We start from the raw sequence: 18,711 nt of genomic DNA, 5'->3' as shown, positions 1-18,711 counted from the left end.
ACACACACACACACACACACACACCATCTTTGGGTTTTTCCAGAGTACTGGGGTAGGAAGGGCGAGGAGGCTGGCTGAGGATGTACAGAAGAGAATGGTCGTAGCAAGAGAGCACAGAATCAAAACTAATTAGGAATGAGATTAATCTAAACAAACAATTTGAATACATTTTCACTGGATAATCAAAAAACCTTTCTGCTTTCATTTAAAACGTGATTATCAGGGGCACCTGGGTGGTTCAGATGGTTAAGCAACCGCCTTTGGCTCGGGCCATGATCCTAGCGTCCCTGAGTTCAGCCCCACGTTGGGCTCCTGGCTCAGCAGGGAGTCTGCTCCTCCCTCTTCCTCTGCCTCTCCCCCTGCTCATGCTCTCTCTCTCTCTGCATCTGTCTCGAATAAATAAATAAATAAATAAATTCCTTTAAAAAATTGTTTAAAAAAATGATTATCAATCTCCTAGATGCTTAGTGTTCAAACATTCTGGCAACTGTGATGGCTTCCACAGACCAGTAACTGTTACCAACATTCACCCTGGGACACAGGCCAGAAGTGTGTCCTCCATGTCCAGAACAACAACAGCAGATGGTTCTAATCTCGAAGCATCCTCTGACCCCCACCACTCTCAGTACCTCTTCCACCCCCATCCTGTACTCGGCCTGCCTGGGCTATTTCCCTGTGGGTCCCCTAGGACCCCTTTTTTCTCTCAGAAGACAAGGAACTACAAAACCATACATGAGCTCGTGCTCTGGCTTTCAACCATTCAAAGACTCTGCTCACTTCAAACCCGGACCTGGCCTGCCACATCCTCGGACCTAACTCCTGGGTTCCTCTCGGACGTGATCTCCCACCTCTGCCCTCTCTGGAGTTCCTGTCCTGCAAACCCACGTCATCTAGGACGTCTGTAGCTGCCCTTCCCTGCAGCACCTTCTCAACTACTACCACCGCTCCCCTGCTCACCTCACTCGGGGCTCGACACTAATGTCAGGTCCTGCTGACCATCCACCTCACAGAGACTCATGTGCCAATATCTCTGTCTCCTTAACCTGCTTGATTTTTCTTCAAAGCACTAATCACTACCTACAACTATAACCTTAGTTTTCTGTCTCAACCACTGGACTGTAAGGTCCATGAGGGATTCTCAATTTTGCTCACCTTTATGTCCAGGTACCCACACTAGAGCAGTATCCATGTAATAAACATTCAATGAATATTTGTACTGAATAAATAATAGAGGAATATCATTTATCAGGAAATAAAAAAATATATTAGGGGCACATGCTCAAATATTTTTTAACTTAAGAAGCATGCAGTAAGAAAAAAAAAAAAAAAAGCTGGCAACCAGAGCTGTAACCAATGAAGGAACCAGGAGCCCTGAAGTAGTACCACCGAGAGTCTGACTCTCTCAGGAAACCTGGGTCACATCCACTGGCTCCTCATAAGGAATGAAAACTCCCCCACACGGGCTTGAAGTCCTGAACCAACTCTTCTGTCCTCTGTCCTTATGTTCCTCTGGAATATCAAATACCAGACTCTGCTGGAAATGAATACATTGCTTGTTCCGACACAAAACCGGGTGGATGACTTACTGGCCCCACACAATTGAGGACAACTGCTGCCTGTTTAGCCATTTCATCTAGTGAGGCTGGATTCGTGATATCACAAATTATTATTCCAACTTCGGATGGGAGTGTCGGTCTTCCTGAAATAAGAAATAAATTGTTTGAAACAAATCCTAATACAGCATTAGATCTTCCAGATCGTCTTTTTATAGAAATCAGGGGTGGCAGATTTACTAAATATACTAACAAGAGGTAAAAGTTTTTAAAACCAGATAATTTAAAAAAAAAAAAAGAGAGAGAGAGAGAGAAAGTTATGAGGAATATGGAGTTAACACTACACAGGTTGCTAAAGAAAAAATCATTAAGCTTTAAAAAAATCTAACTTAAGCAACATGCAAAGAATAACCGTGTGTAAATAACAATTTCACCATCATTTAGATACCGAGTAGATGACTGTCCTGATTTCTTCTCTGTTGCAAGAATTCCATTATAAAAGTTTCTCATCAACTACCAACCAATTACATATGACAAAATACTGGGGAGGGGGGCGGTAAAAAGAAGTTAACATGGACACGAGAAAAAAAAGGACTCTGAGGTAGAGAGCACAGTCTATCTAGGTAAGAACACTCATTATAGGCTTATAATGAGTAAATTACTGTAATTAGCGGAATGCAGGTTTTGATGGATCAAGGTGTTCCCCACAACAACTGAACCTGGGCATTACAATCTTGGCCACTTAGCTAGGCTGCACCTGTCCAGTCTTGGTGGGAAGGAAAAGGAAACGGAAGACCATATTTCAACAGTGAAATTGTTTCTTCTGAAAAAGTAAAACAAACCAACAAAAAACACCAAAAAGCTCTTTGGTCAAGAGTGCCCATTGGTGGTGACAGCAAAAAGGATTCTGCACTCCGGGGCCCAGGGTGGAATCAGAAGTGAGATGAAGATGAAACATAAGAATGCAGGCGCATTTGGGTGCATGAGGTCCACTCGGGTGGGAAGGAGCCGCAGTTAAAGGCTCCTGAGACCTAAATGTGGGCGCTGTCTCGCTGTCCCATCCGTACCCCCGGCCTTAGGGCAGCACCCAGCACGGATGAGACCAGGCAGCAAAACCCTGTGGAACGAATGCTAAAAGAATAAGCCAACGCGACAGAGTAAGCCCGCTGGCGAATTCTCACAGGCAAAAAAGAAACTGAAAAGCGAAGTCCACGACGTCCCCGAAACCTGGAAAGCTGCCTCGCCCACCGCCAAAACCCAAGGCGAGGGGAGAGGACGAACAGCCGCCGGAAACCGATGCCGTCCCCTCCCGTCCGACCTCACCATCACGACCCCTCCAGCCCCACCAGCTCCCCCTCCGCCCCGCTCTAGAGGGACACCGGGCCGGCCAGGGAAGAACCGAAGTCCTCGGCGGCTTGGCCTGCGGGACCCGCCACGCCAACGGGGGGTTTCAACCCAGGAGACACGCATTGACTGCTGGGCTTCACGCGGGGAGCGGCCCAAAGCCACGGCCCACCCGCACCCCGGGCACCGCTCCGGACGTCCGGCCGGCCGGGGAGCCCTGGGGAGCCTCCCCACCCCCCAGCCCCCGGAAGGACAAACGCTCGCCGCGGGCGACCCGAACCCCTGCCCGGAGCGGGAAGCCGCCCAGCCCGCGTTTACCCAGCTTCAGCGCAGCCCTCTCCACCACTCGCTGCAGCTTCTCCCGCGAGCGGCCCGCCACGGCCCAGGGCAGGCGGGGACTCAGCCCCGGGATCACCTGCTCCCGGGCCACCTCCTGGACCACGAACTGGCCGGTGAAGCCAGACGCGCCCAGCACCACCAGGTGGAAGGGCCTCGCCTCGGTCGCCATGACGAGCCCACAGCGAGCCGAAGCCCGGGAAGAGTGGAGTCCTCCGCGCCTGCGCCTCACGCAGCGATCCCAGTACCGGGCGCAGCAACGGCCTCTGCCGCGGCCGCCGTCGCCGCCGCAGCCAGCACGCCGCGCTCCCGACGCCCCGCACGCGCCGCGGCGCAAGGGCCACGCCCACGTCCACGCCCCCACCCACGCCCACGCCCACTCCCGGGCCTGGTGTGCCCGCGAGAGCCTCGCACAGGGAAGGCGTTGGCCCCAATTCCTGCTGTCTGCAGGGACCCCGCAGCGGGAGAACTGTTCTCCAAGGCCGAGGAGTGTTCGCGAAGCCGGAGCAAGCAGGTGGAGGGCGAATGGGTTCTGGGGCCCAAGGCCGCAGCGCCCTGGACCGCAAGCCCCTGACCTCACCACGGGTGGTGCCCCTCCGCCCTCCGCCCAGGGACTTGGGGACCCCCTTCATGGTTGTCACTGCCCTGCGGCTCCCTGGAGAAAACAACTCCCAGAGCTAGCCTGCCTTTGAGCAGGGAGGTTAGGCAGATCCTCCAAATGCAGAAGTAAGTTTCTTGAGCTATGCGATTCATATATCCAGAAGCATTTTAATACGTTTAAATGCATTAGTAAATGCATGGGGGAGAAGAGCCATCTCCGGGTCCAGAAGAATTGCAAATAATTGTGTAGTTACTACCTCCTCCCGGAGAGGAGCTTACTTACCTCCATTCCCTCTGGATATAGGATTTGCTTAGCCACTTGTGTTAACCTTAAAAAGAGCCCTGCCCCCTATTTCACCAGCAAAATCGGGTTTAACCAGAAATAGCAGAGAATTGCAATTCCGGAGAAATTAGCTATGGCAAAATCAGATGCAAATCCCCAGAACAAAGGAGGGGAGTCCTTATTTATAGAAGAAAAGAGGAGCCCAGGAAGGATTTCATATACAAAAAGTCCATTGGAATAAACTGGGAGCTCAGATACTTAACCAATTGAACCACCCAGGTGCCTCCAGAGGACTTGTTTAATAAAGTTGGTATCATATCCATTCAATACCATCTATGCAAGTGGAGAATAATGAGGGAGGCATACGTGTTGTGACACAGAAATTATCCAAGATACATTGTAAGTGAAAGGAGCAAGTTCACTAACAACATGAGAGCATAAATCTTCTTTTTAAGATGAAAAGGATGTGTTCATTCCGATGAAACCTTGGGCAGAATACATGACAGGTCTTCCTAAAACAATCGCTGTGAAAGGCTTGGGGAACTGCTCAGTGAGTGGAAACTGTTATTAGCAGTGTTAGTGGTTATTACTAGGAAGTGGATCTGTATGAATTAGGCGAGCAGAAAGGGACTTCCACATTAAAAATTTTACCTTTCTATATTGTTAAAACTTTTGAGCTTTCCAAACAAGTACGCATTACTTTTATAATCATAATTTTTTATTTTTTTAAGATTTTATTTATTTATTTGACAGAGAGAGAGACAGTGAGAAAGGAAACACAGCAAGGGGGTGTGAGAGAGAGAGAGAAGCAGGCTTCCTGCTGAGCAGGGAGCCCAATGTGGGGCTCGATCCTAGACCTTGGGATCATGACCTGAGCTGAAGCCAGACGCTTAACAACTGAGCCACCCAGGCACCCCTATAATCATAATTTTTAAAAAGGAGCAGAAGCTGGCTTTGCACAAGGGGCAGAGAAGCCACTGTGGGAATCATGTCTTGTCATCTGCAGTCCTGCCCCTGAGGCCAGGTTCCTGTGTTCCCCCCAAGGCACATGTTTGGGTTCATTGTAAAACACAACAATATGCATAAATCTCACAAATGCTCCTTTGAGCAGAGAAAATTCAGGAAAGAAAGAGTAAATCTGACCAGTCCCTTTATTCAAACTCCAAAAAGCATATCTGATCTACGGTGACAGGCATCGTGGAAGAATTTGCTTTTGCATCGAGTGGTCCCAGCAGGTCAGGCTCTTCTTGAAGTAATCCTCGAAGGGATCCCTTCTCCCCAGGGGACCAGCATAGAGGGTCATTTCAGCTCTAAGGGTAGCACCAAAGAGAAGGAGAGCCCCCTCATCCTACAAGAGAAGACGAGGTTAGCTTGGGGACAAGGTCACTGGCCGCCCTCTTGGTGAGGTGGTCAGAGACTCAGCCCTCTGCGACCTGGGGCTGAAAAGAGAGAATTCCTAGACTGCCAATTTGAGGGTTTGCCAGGTGACATGGCTTCTGTCCTGGAGCAAACCACAGTGAAACCCCTCTGAGCCCTCTCCTCAACAAGGCCTTGACCTTGGTCTCTACAGACTTGAACAAACACTGATACAGTTCGTAACATCTCAAGGCTGCCTTCCAAAGGCGATGCTGGCTTAAAATGTCTGCCTGAGGGAATCCAGGCTGCCAAAACAATTCAGTGTTTGTTCCAACCAGCTCTGAAGATAGGGCCCCAGCTTCCCAGCCTCTGCAGGAGGGTGGTAAGCTCTAATTTGCAAGCCCCTATGCTTCACATAGACCCACCACTTCTTCCCACTTTTTTTTTTTTTAAGATTTTATTTATTTATTTGACAGAGAGAGATCACAAGCAGGCAGAGAGGCAGGCAGAGAGAGAGGAGGAAGCAGGCTCCCTGCTGAGCAGAGAGCCCGATGCGGGCCTTGATCCCAGGACCCTGAGATCATGACCTGAGCCGAAGGCAGCGGCTTAACCCACTGAGCCACCCAGGTGCCCCTTCTTCCCACTTTTTGTCATTCTTTTCTTCCTGGGTTCCCTCTTCCTTCACGGGCCACCTTGGTTAAGTTCAGTTTCCCTAGTGCAATGATTAAATGATTAATTTATGCAATTAATTAAATTGATTGATTGATTTAATTAATTAATTAATTAATTTAGTGCAATAATTAAATGATAAGTGCAATGATTAAAATCTGCCTTTACCATTTCGTCTGGTGTCTGGTTTGTTTACTTTCTTTTCTTCCTTCCTTCCTTCCTTCTTTTCTGTCTTTCTTCCTTTTTCTTTTTGAAATAGGCTCTATGCCCAATATGGGGCTTAAACTCAAGACTATGAGATCAAGAGTTGCACATTCTACCAACTGAGCGGACAGGGAGCCCCCTGACTTTGTGTATCTTTGACACAGCAAATCAGACAGAGAGAAATAAAGGAACCCAGAAGTGGCTTTAAGGCTATTCCGGAAGCGAACAATACATTGGGAGGCAGGGACTGTAGGAAGGAGGCAGAAAGCGGATGTAGGTAGGACCCACATTTAAGAACCATTATGGCAGTTACAGTGAGTGTTAAGGGAAGAAGTCATGGAGAGTCACCTCTAAGTTGTCCTGATTGCCAGAACCATTTGTTAATCTCCAGGGGATAACGCCACGCTTCCGAATGTAAACAGAAGACCAGCAAAACAGCCAACACAATCAGAAAATCCCTCGCGCGCGACCACATTTTAGAACAGGGGTTCTCAGCGCACAAGAAGTTGCTGAGTAGTACAACACGGGCCCATCTTTCCTAACTCATTGTTTCCACCAGCCTCTGCCCATCATGCTAAAATGATTCAGTGAAAACAAATTAGTCTGGGTTGATCTTTTAGAAAAACAACAGAAACTAAGTCCTTTTTTTTTTTTTTAATCAATTGGGTGCTACTTCTTTCCCTTTCACATCGCTTTCTCTTTTTTTCCCTAGCTGAAAATCTGTTACTCAAAGTTCTCTGTGAAAATCCTCAGACATTTATACTTTATTATTTTTAATGGTTTTTTAAAGATTTTATTTATTTATTTGACAGAGAAAGGTCACAAGTAGGCAGCGGGGGGGGGGGGGGGGAGCAGGCTCCCTGCTGAGCAGAGAGCCTGATGCGGGGCTCCATCCCAGGACCCTGAGATCATGACCTGAGCTGAAGGCAGAGGCTTAACCCACTGAGCCATCCAGGCACCCCTTTAATGTTTTTATTTTTAATAAGCTGTGTATCCCATACCACGATGAGGCCATTCATACTGGCTCACAAGAGCCAAGGGTTCGATTTCCAGCAGTTTTATGAGCCACTTGAAGTCACGCTGGCAACTTGAACTGCACGGTGGTGGGAGTATTTAGTGGCACAGACCTCGCAGGTGGAAGGCTCAGTCCATAAGATGGCGCCGCACTTCAGAGGCCAGTCACAAGCCCTGGGCCATCTGTACTTTTGATGTGCCGGCCAAAAGCCCTTCCTCAGGTTTGATCATTTGCTGGAGAGGCTCAGAGACTACCAGGGAAACACTTCCCTTGTTATTGCGGGCTTATTATCAAGGATATTAAAAAGGATACAAATGAACATCCAGATGGAGAGGGAGGTGGATTGAGGTTCAAAAGGGTCCCAAGCACAGAAGCTTCTATTCCTGTAGAGTTGGGGTGTCTCGTGCTCCCAGCATGTGGATACCTTCACCAACCTGCCTGGAAACATAATCGATATAATCATTGGCCATTGGTGTTGGAACCGAAAATTCCAACTCTCTGGCAACATCATTCTTTCCTCTGGGGCTGCGGAGTAGGGAGCAGAACCCACCCAGCAGCTCTCTAGGGACCCACCAAGACTGATCAATGGTTATGACCAGATCTAATGGTTCTGGTAATGAGCCAAGACTCAGCTCATTAGCATAAACTCAGGTACCCTTGAAAGGTGCTCATTAGGAATAACAAAAGGTGCGGCTCTCATTTCTTTCACTCTGAAAATTACAGGAGTTTCAGGGTCCCTGTGCCAGGCACCAGGAAAGAAATGATTATTTCTCATTATATTAGAAGATCACATGTCACAGGCACTCATATAAGTGCCAAGACCAGGGCGAGGGGGCCTCTCCAGGCTTTGAGTGCAAAATTTAAGGAGCCATCAAAAACAAAAACAAAAACAAAAAAACAAAAAACAGGGGCGCCTGGGTGGCTCAGTGGGTTAAGCCTCTGCCTTCAGCTCAGGTCATGATCTCAGGGTCCTGGGATCAAGCCCCACCTTGGGCTCTATGCTCAGCAGGGAGCCTGCTTCCCCCTCTCTGTCTGCCTGCTGCTCTGCCTGCTTGTGAGCTCTGTCTGTCAAATAAATAAATAAAATCTTTAAAAACAAAAACAAAAACAAAAAACCCTCAATAATCAAGAAAAATAATATTTTTTTAAAAATCAATGCAGGGATGGCTGGCTGGCTCAGTTGGTGGAGTGTGGATCTCTTGTCATGGGTTCAAGCCCATACTGGGGATAGAGCTTACTTAAATGAATTAATTAATTAAAAATAATTAATAATTAATTAAAAATAACTTTAAGGGGCGCCTGGGTGGCTCAGTGGGTTAAGCCTCTGTCTTCAGCTCAGGTCATGGTCTCAGGGTCCTGGGATCAAGCTCCACATCAGGCTCTCTGCTCAGTAGGGAGCCTGCTTCCTCCTCTCTCTCTGCCTGCCTCTCTGCCTACTTGTGATCTCTCTTTCTCTGTCAAATAAATAAATAAAACATTTTTAAAAAATAACTTTAAAAGACAATGCAAAATATCCGTGATGAACAAAATGTGAAAAGCTCAAAATAAGATAGGACCAAGGTTACTGATTTTTACTTTGACCTCAGACTCCAGTCAGCTCAGCACAGCTCTGTTGCCGACACAGCATCCAAAACATGCCTGATGACCCAAGTGTCACCAGTTTGATCCCCCTACGGACATCAAGGGCTCCATTTTGGACACGATAAGTTTGGATATCCAAGACATCCAAGTAGGAATTGTCAGGTAGGAAATTTGGTCTTCTCTTTGGGAGGTCGGTGGTAGGACCTGGATGGAGCTAAAACATGTGCGGTTCTTCATAAACGGGTGGTAATTACAGCCACGTGGCTGGGTAATATTAACCAAGGGCATGAGTATGGGCAGAGAAAAGAAAAGATCCAAGGCTAACGACACTCCCGCCAGTGTTAACAGTTAACATGCTCCCTCCCTGTTTGCTGATGTAAGGTCCTTGCTCCATAACAGAACTAATTTCCTCTCTTTGAGATTAGCAGACCCCTGGCCTTGGGGAATAAGGGACCAGAACATTCCCAGGCCACGGAAGCCAGAGCCTGTGTGAAGTCACCTTGGCTTTCTGATGAGCCCAGCAATCTTTTAGCAAAGTGTTTTTCTCCTTTAAGGCCACACCAAGGACTTTATTAATCAACCTTTGCACAACCGTAGAACTTGCCCTCCTTTGCAGAAAGAACAGACTGCTCCTGCCCACCCCCAGGTGCCAAGGAATAAGATCTTCTTGGACAAACCCTCCCAGGCACCAAGAAATTAGAATTTCTTGCACAACCTCCAAGTCCCGAGATTATCCTGTAGCTGATGTCATTGAGTCTGCATGTAATCAAGAAATGTCACAGACCGCAGCACTCCCTTCACTGATCAGTGTCCCTTACGGGTGCCTGGGTTGTCCAGTTGGTTAAGCATCCAACAAAGAATCCATCTTGGTTTCCTCTCAGATCAGGATCTTACGGTCATGAGATTGAGCCCCATGCGGGTCTCCACGCTCAGCCCAGAGTCTGCTGGGGATTTCCCCTTTCCCTCTGTCCCTCCCACTTGTGCCCTCTCTCTATGTCTCTCTCTTTCCCTCTCTCTCTCTAAAATAAATAAATAAATCTTTAAAATAAATAAATGAATAAAAACCTTTAAAAATGTCTGGGCCAGGCAGAAACCTCAGAGTTGGTCTTTGGACAAGGGTCCACCTTCTCCCTGGGTGGCCGGCCTCCCTTCTTTCCAGTCAAAACTCTCTTGAGTCTTGGCCTTTGGAGAGCGATGGGTGGCCAAACTTGGATTTAAGTAACACAAGAACTGAGCCCTGGGACACTCCCATATCTTGAGCTCCACTGCTCAGTCCAATAGTCCAATAACATGGGGTAATACAATTCAATTTTAAACTACATTAAATTTCAAATTCTGTTCCTCAAGCACATGAGCCACATTTTAGGTCGTTAACAGCCACACAGGCCTGCCATGCTGGAGAGTGCAGATACAGAACCTCTCCATAGCACAGAAAGTTCCATTGGACCATGAGGAAGGTGAGAGGAATCAGCAATGGAGAGGCACAAAGAACTAGAAAGTACAGTTGAAACCAGGGGAGTGTGGTATCTTGGAAGCCATCTGAAGAATAATATTTCTTAAAAAAAATTTTTTTTAAAGAATATTTCTAGAAGACACTTCACAGGGCCAAGCCTTCTGAGGACTGAGAATGGCTACTGTCTCAGCAACGCGGTGGCTGCTGGGGTTCTCGACGTGGACAGAAGGGGAGGGAGCGAAAATCTCACAGTGAACAAAAGCAGTGTTACTGTCATGGGAAAAAGAGATCAAGGGGGCAAAAGCTGGAGGGGGGAAAGGGGAACCAGAGAAATTTTTTGGGGTTTGTTTCTTCAGCTGGTTTGTTGGCTTGTAGGACAATCCAGTGGAAAGAAACTGATGATATGGGAGAGAAAGAGGAAATATTAGGGAATAACCTTGAATCAAAGGATGAAGGTTAGTGCACCCCCAAGCATCCCAGACAGGATGTCAGAGATAGTAGGGGGGGATTATAGCATTGGTGCATAGACAGAGGTAAATGGATAGTGCATGAGCTTATGCAAATCCCCATCTGATTATGGGACTTTTTGCAGTGATGTCTGAAACCAAGTCTTCCCCTGGGAGTGAGGCTTGAGGAAATAGAAGCAGGAAATCATCTAGGAGGAAATCATCTAGGGTGCTCCTACTGGTCTGGGGTAAGACAGCCTCCCCGGATGAGAGCCCACACATTTACAGCAAGCATCATCCCCCCGCTGTTGCTTCTCTCAGCCAAGTTCAACTGCACAGGTGCGGTGTCGAGTCAGCCCAGCAATCCCACAGGACCGTGGCTCCAGCCTAGGGATTTGCTCACGCAACAGGCGATCTCTCAGGGCTCTGACCCCAGCCATGTGTGCTTGTCTTCTGCTCCACAAAAGCGGGGTGAAGCTTTCTTTACTGCCTGTTCCTCCCAATCGTAGGTACAGAGAAATTTTATTTTTGTTTAGTTGGCAAAACATCAAAATTTGCTTCAGTTTGAAATAACACTTCTGGGCAGAGGCTGATAATCATGTATTTGGAGAAAGAAATGTATATGAAAATAAAATAAGGAGACTAGGACTCCAGCTCTTTTAAAAGGAAGACAGCAGGGCGCCTAGGTGGCTCCGTCGGTTAGGGGTCTGACTCTTGTATTTGGTTCCGGTCAGGATCTCTGTGAAACACTGGATTCCACGCTCAGCACGGAGTCTGCTTCTCCCTCACCCGCCACCCCCCCCAATCAGTGAAATCCCCCCCGCCCAAATAAATAAATAAGTAATAAAATCTTTAAAAAATAACCTCTCAGCATAGTCCTCCACCTGATACCCAAAAGCCTAATGACTATCAACAGAAGGGATGCTATTTGAGGGGACATATTTGGAGACTAGAGGTTCTCCAACGTCAGGTGATCCAAATCACCGGAAGGTTCTGTTGAGGCACGACTGCTGGCCCAGTCCACGGTTTCTGGTTGACTAGCTGGGGGCGGGGTCTGAGATTCTGCATTCCCAGCAAGGTCACCTGTGATGCCCCAGCTGCTCCAAGACCACAACTTTGAGGACCACTGTAGAGAAGATTGCTTCAAGAGAAAAACGGGATCAGAGACTGTCTAGCCAGTGGATGTCTGTAGTGCTCACCAGAACCTCTCATGTGAAGGTGCTAAATTATGTCAGTAGATCATTTATTGAGAGTTGGACAGGTAGAAGTAGCAAGCCAGGTAAATTAAAAATATCGATGCAAGGCCTGCCTTCTCCCCATGATTACCCCTCCTCACTTGACAGGGGAATCTAGACTGTTCTTTGATCCCCAGTGGGTGGACACCACTCTCCATAACCTGACCCTCAAGTACAGTGCCACCCCTTCCTCCCTCAAACTTTATGATTTAATAATATCAAAATGCGGGGCACCTGGGTGGCTCGGTCAGTTAAGCATCTGCCTTACAATCCCTAATCCCTATAATATAATCCCTATCAAAATACCAATATCATTTTTCATAAAAGTTGAACAAATAATACTAAAATAATACTAAAATTTGTATGGAACCACAGAAGACTCCAAATGGGTTTGGCGATCTTGAGAAAGAACAAAGCTGGTGTCACAATTCTAGATTTCAAGATACAGTACAAAGCGGTGCTAACCAAAACAATATGGCGCCAGCACAAAAACAAACACACAGATCAATGGCACGGAATAGAGAACCCAGAAATAAACCCACGACTGTATTGTCAATCTATGACAAAGGAGGCAAGAATATACAAAGAGGAAAAGACCGTCTCTTCAGTAAATGGTGTTGGGGAAAGCCACATGCCAGAGTGAGTCTGGACTTCTTACACCATACACAAAGTAAACTCAAAATGGATTAAAAACCTAAATGTGTGATCCAGTAAGGGATAATGAACATATACAACTCAAGACCAAAAAATATATATGCAGCGATCTGATTAAAATGGGCAAAGACCTGAATAGGCGGTTCTTCAAAGAAGCCACCCAGATGGGCAACAAAAACACACAAAAAGATGCTTATCACTCATCATCAGGAACATGCAAATCAAAACCCCAGATTCTGCACCTGTCAGAATAGCTAAAATCAACGACACCAGACCCAACAGATACTGGCAAGGGTGCGTAGACAAAGGAGTACTCATGCATTGTTGGCGGGAATGCAAATTGGTATAGCCTCTGTGGAAGACAGGATGGAGGTTTGTCAAAACATTAAAAATAGGGGGGCACCTGGGTGGCTCAGTGAGTTGAGCAACCAACTCTAGATTTTGGCTCGGGTCCTGATCTCCTGGGCCCTGTGATCGAGCGCTGCATCCGGCTCCGTGCTCAACAAGGAGTCTGATTGCGATTCTCTCCCTCTGCCCCCCTCCAAATAAATGCATAAATAAAATCTTTAAAAAGGAAAAAAAGGACCATGTCTTGGGGTGTCCGGGTGGCTTAGTCGGTTAAGCCTCTGCCTTCGGCTCAGGTTCTGATCTCAGGGTCCTGGGATTGAGCCTGCTCAGCGGGGAGTCGGCTTCTCCCTCTCTCTCTGCTTGCCCCTCCCCCTGGTTGCTAAATAAGATAAAATCTCTTAAAAATTAATTTAAAAAATAAGGAACTCTACATTTTTCTTCTTAACATTTTTGATGAGTATGTTTTCTGACTTCATATTATATTCAAATTTATGAAACTCCACACAATAGTGATAGATATAACTTCAGTACAGTACCCCTCTATAGATGTGCACTTAGACCATTGTCATTTGTCACTATTATAAATAACCCCACTGCGCGCATCTATATAGATAAAACTTTCTTTCTCTTGCATAATTTTATTACAGTAAATCTCCAAACTGAAGATTAAGAGGTCAAAATCTCTTAATACATATTTTCTCTCTATGCTGTGTTTATCTAGGGTCCCTATTAGGTGCAACTTGAACTTACTTACACATATCACTACTATCTGAATCTGAACTCTTTTTATAGCCATTGCCAAGGTACTATATGAACCTGAATTGTTTCTTATAGCCATTGCCAAGATACCTGCCCCAAAGCAAAATCTCATTAAAGGCAAAAAGTTTCAAGAAAATGGAGGCTCCCCACTGAGCAGGGGAGCACAAAGCAGGGCTCAAATACAGGACCCTGGGATCATGACCTGAGCTGGAGGCAGATGCCCAGCTGACTGAGCCACTCAGGTGCCCAAACATTTATTTTTGAAACTGTTCAAACCTTCTGAAAAATAATAATGCAGGGAACACCCTTATATCCTCTTCATTCAAACACTGTTACTATTTGGCCACTTTTACCATGTATCCTTATATGTACATGCTCTTGCTGAATCATTTGGAAGTAAGTGACAAAAAGTCTCACAGGAGTTTTTAGAAATCTGGGATCCCATGGACAACCATGCATTGCATTTGGCTGTTGAATCTGTTTATCTCCTTGAATCTAGAAGGGCCCCCTCACCGTTTTATAACCTTTCATGACATCGACTTCTTTGAAGAGTTCAAGCCAATGGCCACAAAGAATATCCCACGATCTGGACCTATCTGTTGATATCCTCAGGACTGATTCGGGCTGGACATTTCTGGTGAGTTCTACTACATTGGTGATTCCAGTGGGATCCCCCAGCGATCCCTGCCCTGTGCAATTCCCTCCCTTCGAGCCTGAGCAGAATCTGTGACTATGATGAACTATCCCTCCTGGGATTATGCTTTCTGATGCAGCAAGAGAGATTTTGTGATGTAATTAAGGGGCCAAATCACTGGTCTTTAAGAGAGATCATCCAAAGGGTCCTGACCTCATCATGCGAGAGCTTTAAATCAGAAATGGGGGGACCCAAAGATTTGAATTTCTAGAGAGACTCCATGTGAGGTTGTTGGTTGAAGACAGAGGAGCTGAAAGGAGCTCCTGGCTCACGGCCAGCCAGGAAGCAGGGAGACCCCAGTCCTACAACCCTAAGGAACTGAATTCTGCCAACAACAAGAATGTGTTTAGAAGCAGATTTTCCCCAGAGGCACCAGACAAAAACTCAGCCTGGTTCATAGTTTGATTTGGGCCTTGTGATGTCCTGAACTGAAGCCAGACCAGTTCTGAGCTGACAGGTGGGTATTGCCTTAAGCCGCTAAATGTGTGGTGCTTGGTTACGGAGCCATCGAAAATCAGTCCAGCATTGTTGGACCCTTCTTTGGTGCTATTGCAACACCCCAAAAGGAACACAGTGTCAGCGTGTCTCTTTGCTGGGGATATCTAGACTGCAGGATCTGAATGTCCTCCTTGTTATTGGGATATCACTGCTTCTAAGCCTTTTCAGTGGACAGAATCAGGGAACAATGAACTTACAGAAAAGTTGAAAGAACATCCATTGAAAACGAGAGCTGATCTGATGTTGTGCTGCCCTAAATACTTGCATATACATAGTGTATATGTTATCAGTATCAGTCTGGACTCGTGCATTTTTACTCAATTCAGTGGTTTATAAGCTTTAATGTCATTATTTATGCTGATATTCGAATTGCTCCGTATTTAGCCAGTGAGAGCCAGGATGTCAATAGGGAATTTTTAAATCCTTTTTTTAAAAGATTTATTTGTTTGTTATTTGTTTGAGAGAGAGAGAGAGAGAGAGAGCGAGCACATGAGCAGGGGGAGGGGCCGAGGGAGAGAACCTCAATCAGACTCCCTGCTGAGTGCAGAGTCCCATGCGGGGCTCAATCTCAGGACCCAGGGATTATGGCCAAAATCGAGTCAGACACCCAGTGGACTGAGCCCCCCACGTGCCCCCTTTTTTAAAAAAAATCTTAAGCCCTGGAGTACCTGGGTGGTTCAGTCAGTTAAGTGTCTGACTCTTGATCTGTGGGTCTTGAGTTTAAGCCCCTCATTGGGCTCCACACTGGGCTGGAAGCCTACTCAAAAAAAAAAAAAAAAAAAAAAAAATCTTAAGCCCTAAAGTCTCACCACAATTAATATGAACAATAATTCCTTAACATGGTGTCAAATCCAGTTCACGTTCCAGTTTCAGGATTGCCTTCACACTATCTTTTTATAGCTCCATTTAAGTCAGCTTCCACACAATATACACTATTTGTCGACAAACCTTGTAGGTTTCTTCGTCTATAACGAATCCTTCTACCCCCACTGATTTTTGTGCCATTTATTTGTTGATGAAATCACGCCTCCTGTCCTACGGATTCACCCGCATTCTGGATTTGGTTGATTGCATCTTTGATATGTCATTTAATCTTTTCCTTTATTCCCCTGGTTTCCTGCGCGTGAATAGGTAGAACTACTTGCTTGATTACGTTCAGGGCATTTCCTTGCATGAAAACGCTTTGTGGCTGGGCCTCTGTGCTCCCCAGATCACACCATGGGGCACAGAGCATCAGACTCTCCCATATGTAGAGATTGAGGTTCATTTCGGTCACTGGGCTGAGGTGCGGTCAGCTCTATTCTTCCACTACAAAGTGGACTACATCACCCGGATTGGCGGGCATTGATAATCCTTACTTCACTACCGTTGCAAAGCAGCAAGTTTCGAATTCTATTGTGCCTCTTGCAATTATTATGCTGAGATTTGTCAACTAAGGAGTATTGTTGGTAAGAAAAAAATGGAAGAGGGTCACCTGGGTGCCTCAGTCAGTTGAGCATCTGACACTTGGTTTCAGCTCAAGTCATGATTTCAGGGTCTTGAGCCCCGTGTCCTGCTCAGCCCTCAGTGGGGGTCATCTTGTCCCTCTCCTTCTGCTCTCTGCCCCCATAAATAAAATCTTTTTAAAAAAATGATAGAAATGCTTGATTCTTTCCCTTCATCCATTTTCAGAATAATAACACAGTGATCAGTGGATATTTTTAGAATTGCTATAAATGCATGGATTTTTATTTAATATGTTTCAACACATTGCGGTCAAAATTGTTTGGATGTTCGAACTGTCCCATTTTTTAACAGACTCAGCAGGGAGCCTGCTTGAAAGTCCCTCTCCCTCTCCCTCTGCCCCGCTACCCCTCCTACCCTCTCTAAAAAAAAAAAGAAAGAGAAAAAGTAAGAAAAAGAAAATGAAATCTTTGTGAACTCCAAATCTGTATGTTCTCATAAAACGTTATTGTTTCACCTGACACATTTTTGTCCATGATTCATCTTAAAATTTTTTTAGGGTATCAAGATTCACTTTTTGTTCTCATGCAAATATCCAGTGATTCCATTAACACTTGTGGAAATAAATAGGTATATATTTTTTAAAGATTTTATTTATTTACTTGACAGAGATCACAAGTAGGCAGAGAGGCAGGCAGAGAGAGAGGAGGAAACAGGCTCCCTGTTGAGCAGAGAGCCCGATGTGGGGCTCGATCCCAGGACTCTGAGATCATGACCTGAGCCAAAGGCAGAGGCTTTAACCCACTGAGCCACCAGGCACCCGTAAATAGGTATATTTTAGACTCGGAAGGGCACCTGGCTGGTTCAGTCAGTGAAGCGTGTGACTCTTGATCCAAGGAAGGGCCATGAGTCAAAGCCCCATGTTAGGGATAGAGCTTACTTAAAAATATAAAATAAAATAAATAAGATAAAACAAAATGTGTGACAAACGCGACATCTGAACAAGTTGATGAGCCAAGTGGGGGAGATTCGAACACTGAATATTTGATGACATTCAGGTGTTAATGTTATTTTTCTTAACTGTGATAATGGCATTGTTGCTAAATTTTTAAAATCCTTATTTTTTAGGGACATATATAGTGAGTTTTTTAACTGGTAAAATGGCAAGGCGTCTGGGATGGCTTCAAAATAATCTGGGATATATACTGACCTCAAAAGTGAAAACATCTTTGCACCCCAACTATAACAGTTGTTTCTTCTAATCTGGATAAATTCGTTATGAAAATTAAGATATCCTCAAGTTGGGTAAGGAAGGTTAGTGTGTTACATCGCATAACACATGCCTACTTAGCAGCGTGTTGATGCCAGTTGACTGTACACCCACGTGTCACTGTCGGACACACTCTTGCTGAGGCTGCGTGCACACAAGGAGGACCCACCTCCAAACAGGAGGTGATGCAGAGACATCGGGGGACTGTGTTTGGTGGCTTGATGGTGCTTCTCAACTCTGTCTTCCCGAAGTATTGGTGGACACATGAGGACTCGAGCTTTGGTTTCATCCAGACCCACGCTTGCCTTTGTTTGGTGGGACATACATTCAGACCTAATATCTGTGAATATTCCAGAAGATGGTGGGTTGTGCTGATTTTTAGGCCTTGCTTTGTGTGATTCCTTGTATCTTTGGGCTCGCTCCCTCTCCCACGCACAGAGGCATTCAAACACCCGCATGGGCATAAACTTCACTTCCAACATAGTTCTTATCAAACTTTTCTGCATTTTACATTTTCTCTGAACCCAATAATGTTGCTTTGTATAAGATTTTCCCTAAATGCTAGTGGGAAATCACCCACCTCCATGCACAATTATATCCAACTGGAACATTTCAAATAATAAACATCCCATAATCACAAACGTGATACAACGTAGCAAACCAAGTGACCAGGACATTGATTGGCCCATGGCTGGGACTCCCAGATTAAGGAAGATGACTTAGTTGCCACTTTTGTTTTATGAACACAAAACATTTCATAGCCAAAAAAAAGTACCTCATGCAATTATCAAACAACCTTGTGCAGCAGATACTCTGAAGTCTGTTTTACGCGTGTGGAAGGCACTGTCCTTTGGCAGTCAGGTTTCGGACCAGGAACAGGACCCGCAAGGGCCGCTAGGTGGCGCTCGTCCGCTCCTCTAGCCCAAAGGCTGCAGGTTTTGACAGGTTTGTGTGTTTCCCCGGAAAACAC

The 18,711-nt window shown here is 46.0% G+C and overlaps 1 protein-coding gene across 1 annotated transcript in view; it reads right to left on the bottom strand.

The window, feature by feature from the left end:
- SCCPDH (saccharopine dehydrogenase (putative)) overlaps nucleotides 1-3,561 on the bottom strand; it is a 32,454-nt gene extending 28,893 nt beyond the window's left edge. Inside the window, exons 1-2 of the mRNA XM_004756811.3 lie at nucleotides 3,216-3,561; nucleotides 1,587-1,699 (exon numbers count right to left, since the gene is read on the bottom strand). Coding sequence (XP_004756868.1) covers nucleotides 1,587-1,699; nucleotides 3,216-3,405 — 303 coding nt within the window. The 5' untranslated portion in view covers nucleotides 3,406-3,561. The remainder of the gene's footprint in view (nucleotides 1-1,586; nucleotides 1,700-3,215) is intronic.
- Between the last annotated feature and the right edge of the window lie 15,150 nt (nucleotides 3,562-18,711).

Source organism: Mustela putorius, unplaced genomic scaffold, assembly GCF_011764305.1.
Source record: "Mustela putorius furo isolate JIRA1106 unplaced genomic scaffold, ASM1176430v1.1 tig00000785_pilon_pilon_pilon, whole genome shotgun sequence".
NCBI classification, from domain to species: domain Eukaryota; kingdom Metazoa; phylum Chordata; class Mammalia; order Carnivora; family Mustelidae; genus Mustela; species Mustela putorius.
Note: the sequence above shows the minus strand (reverse complement) of the source record. Positions and strands in the feature narration are given on the sequence as shown.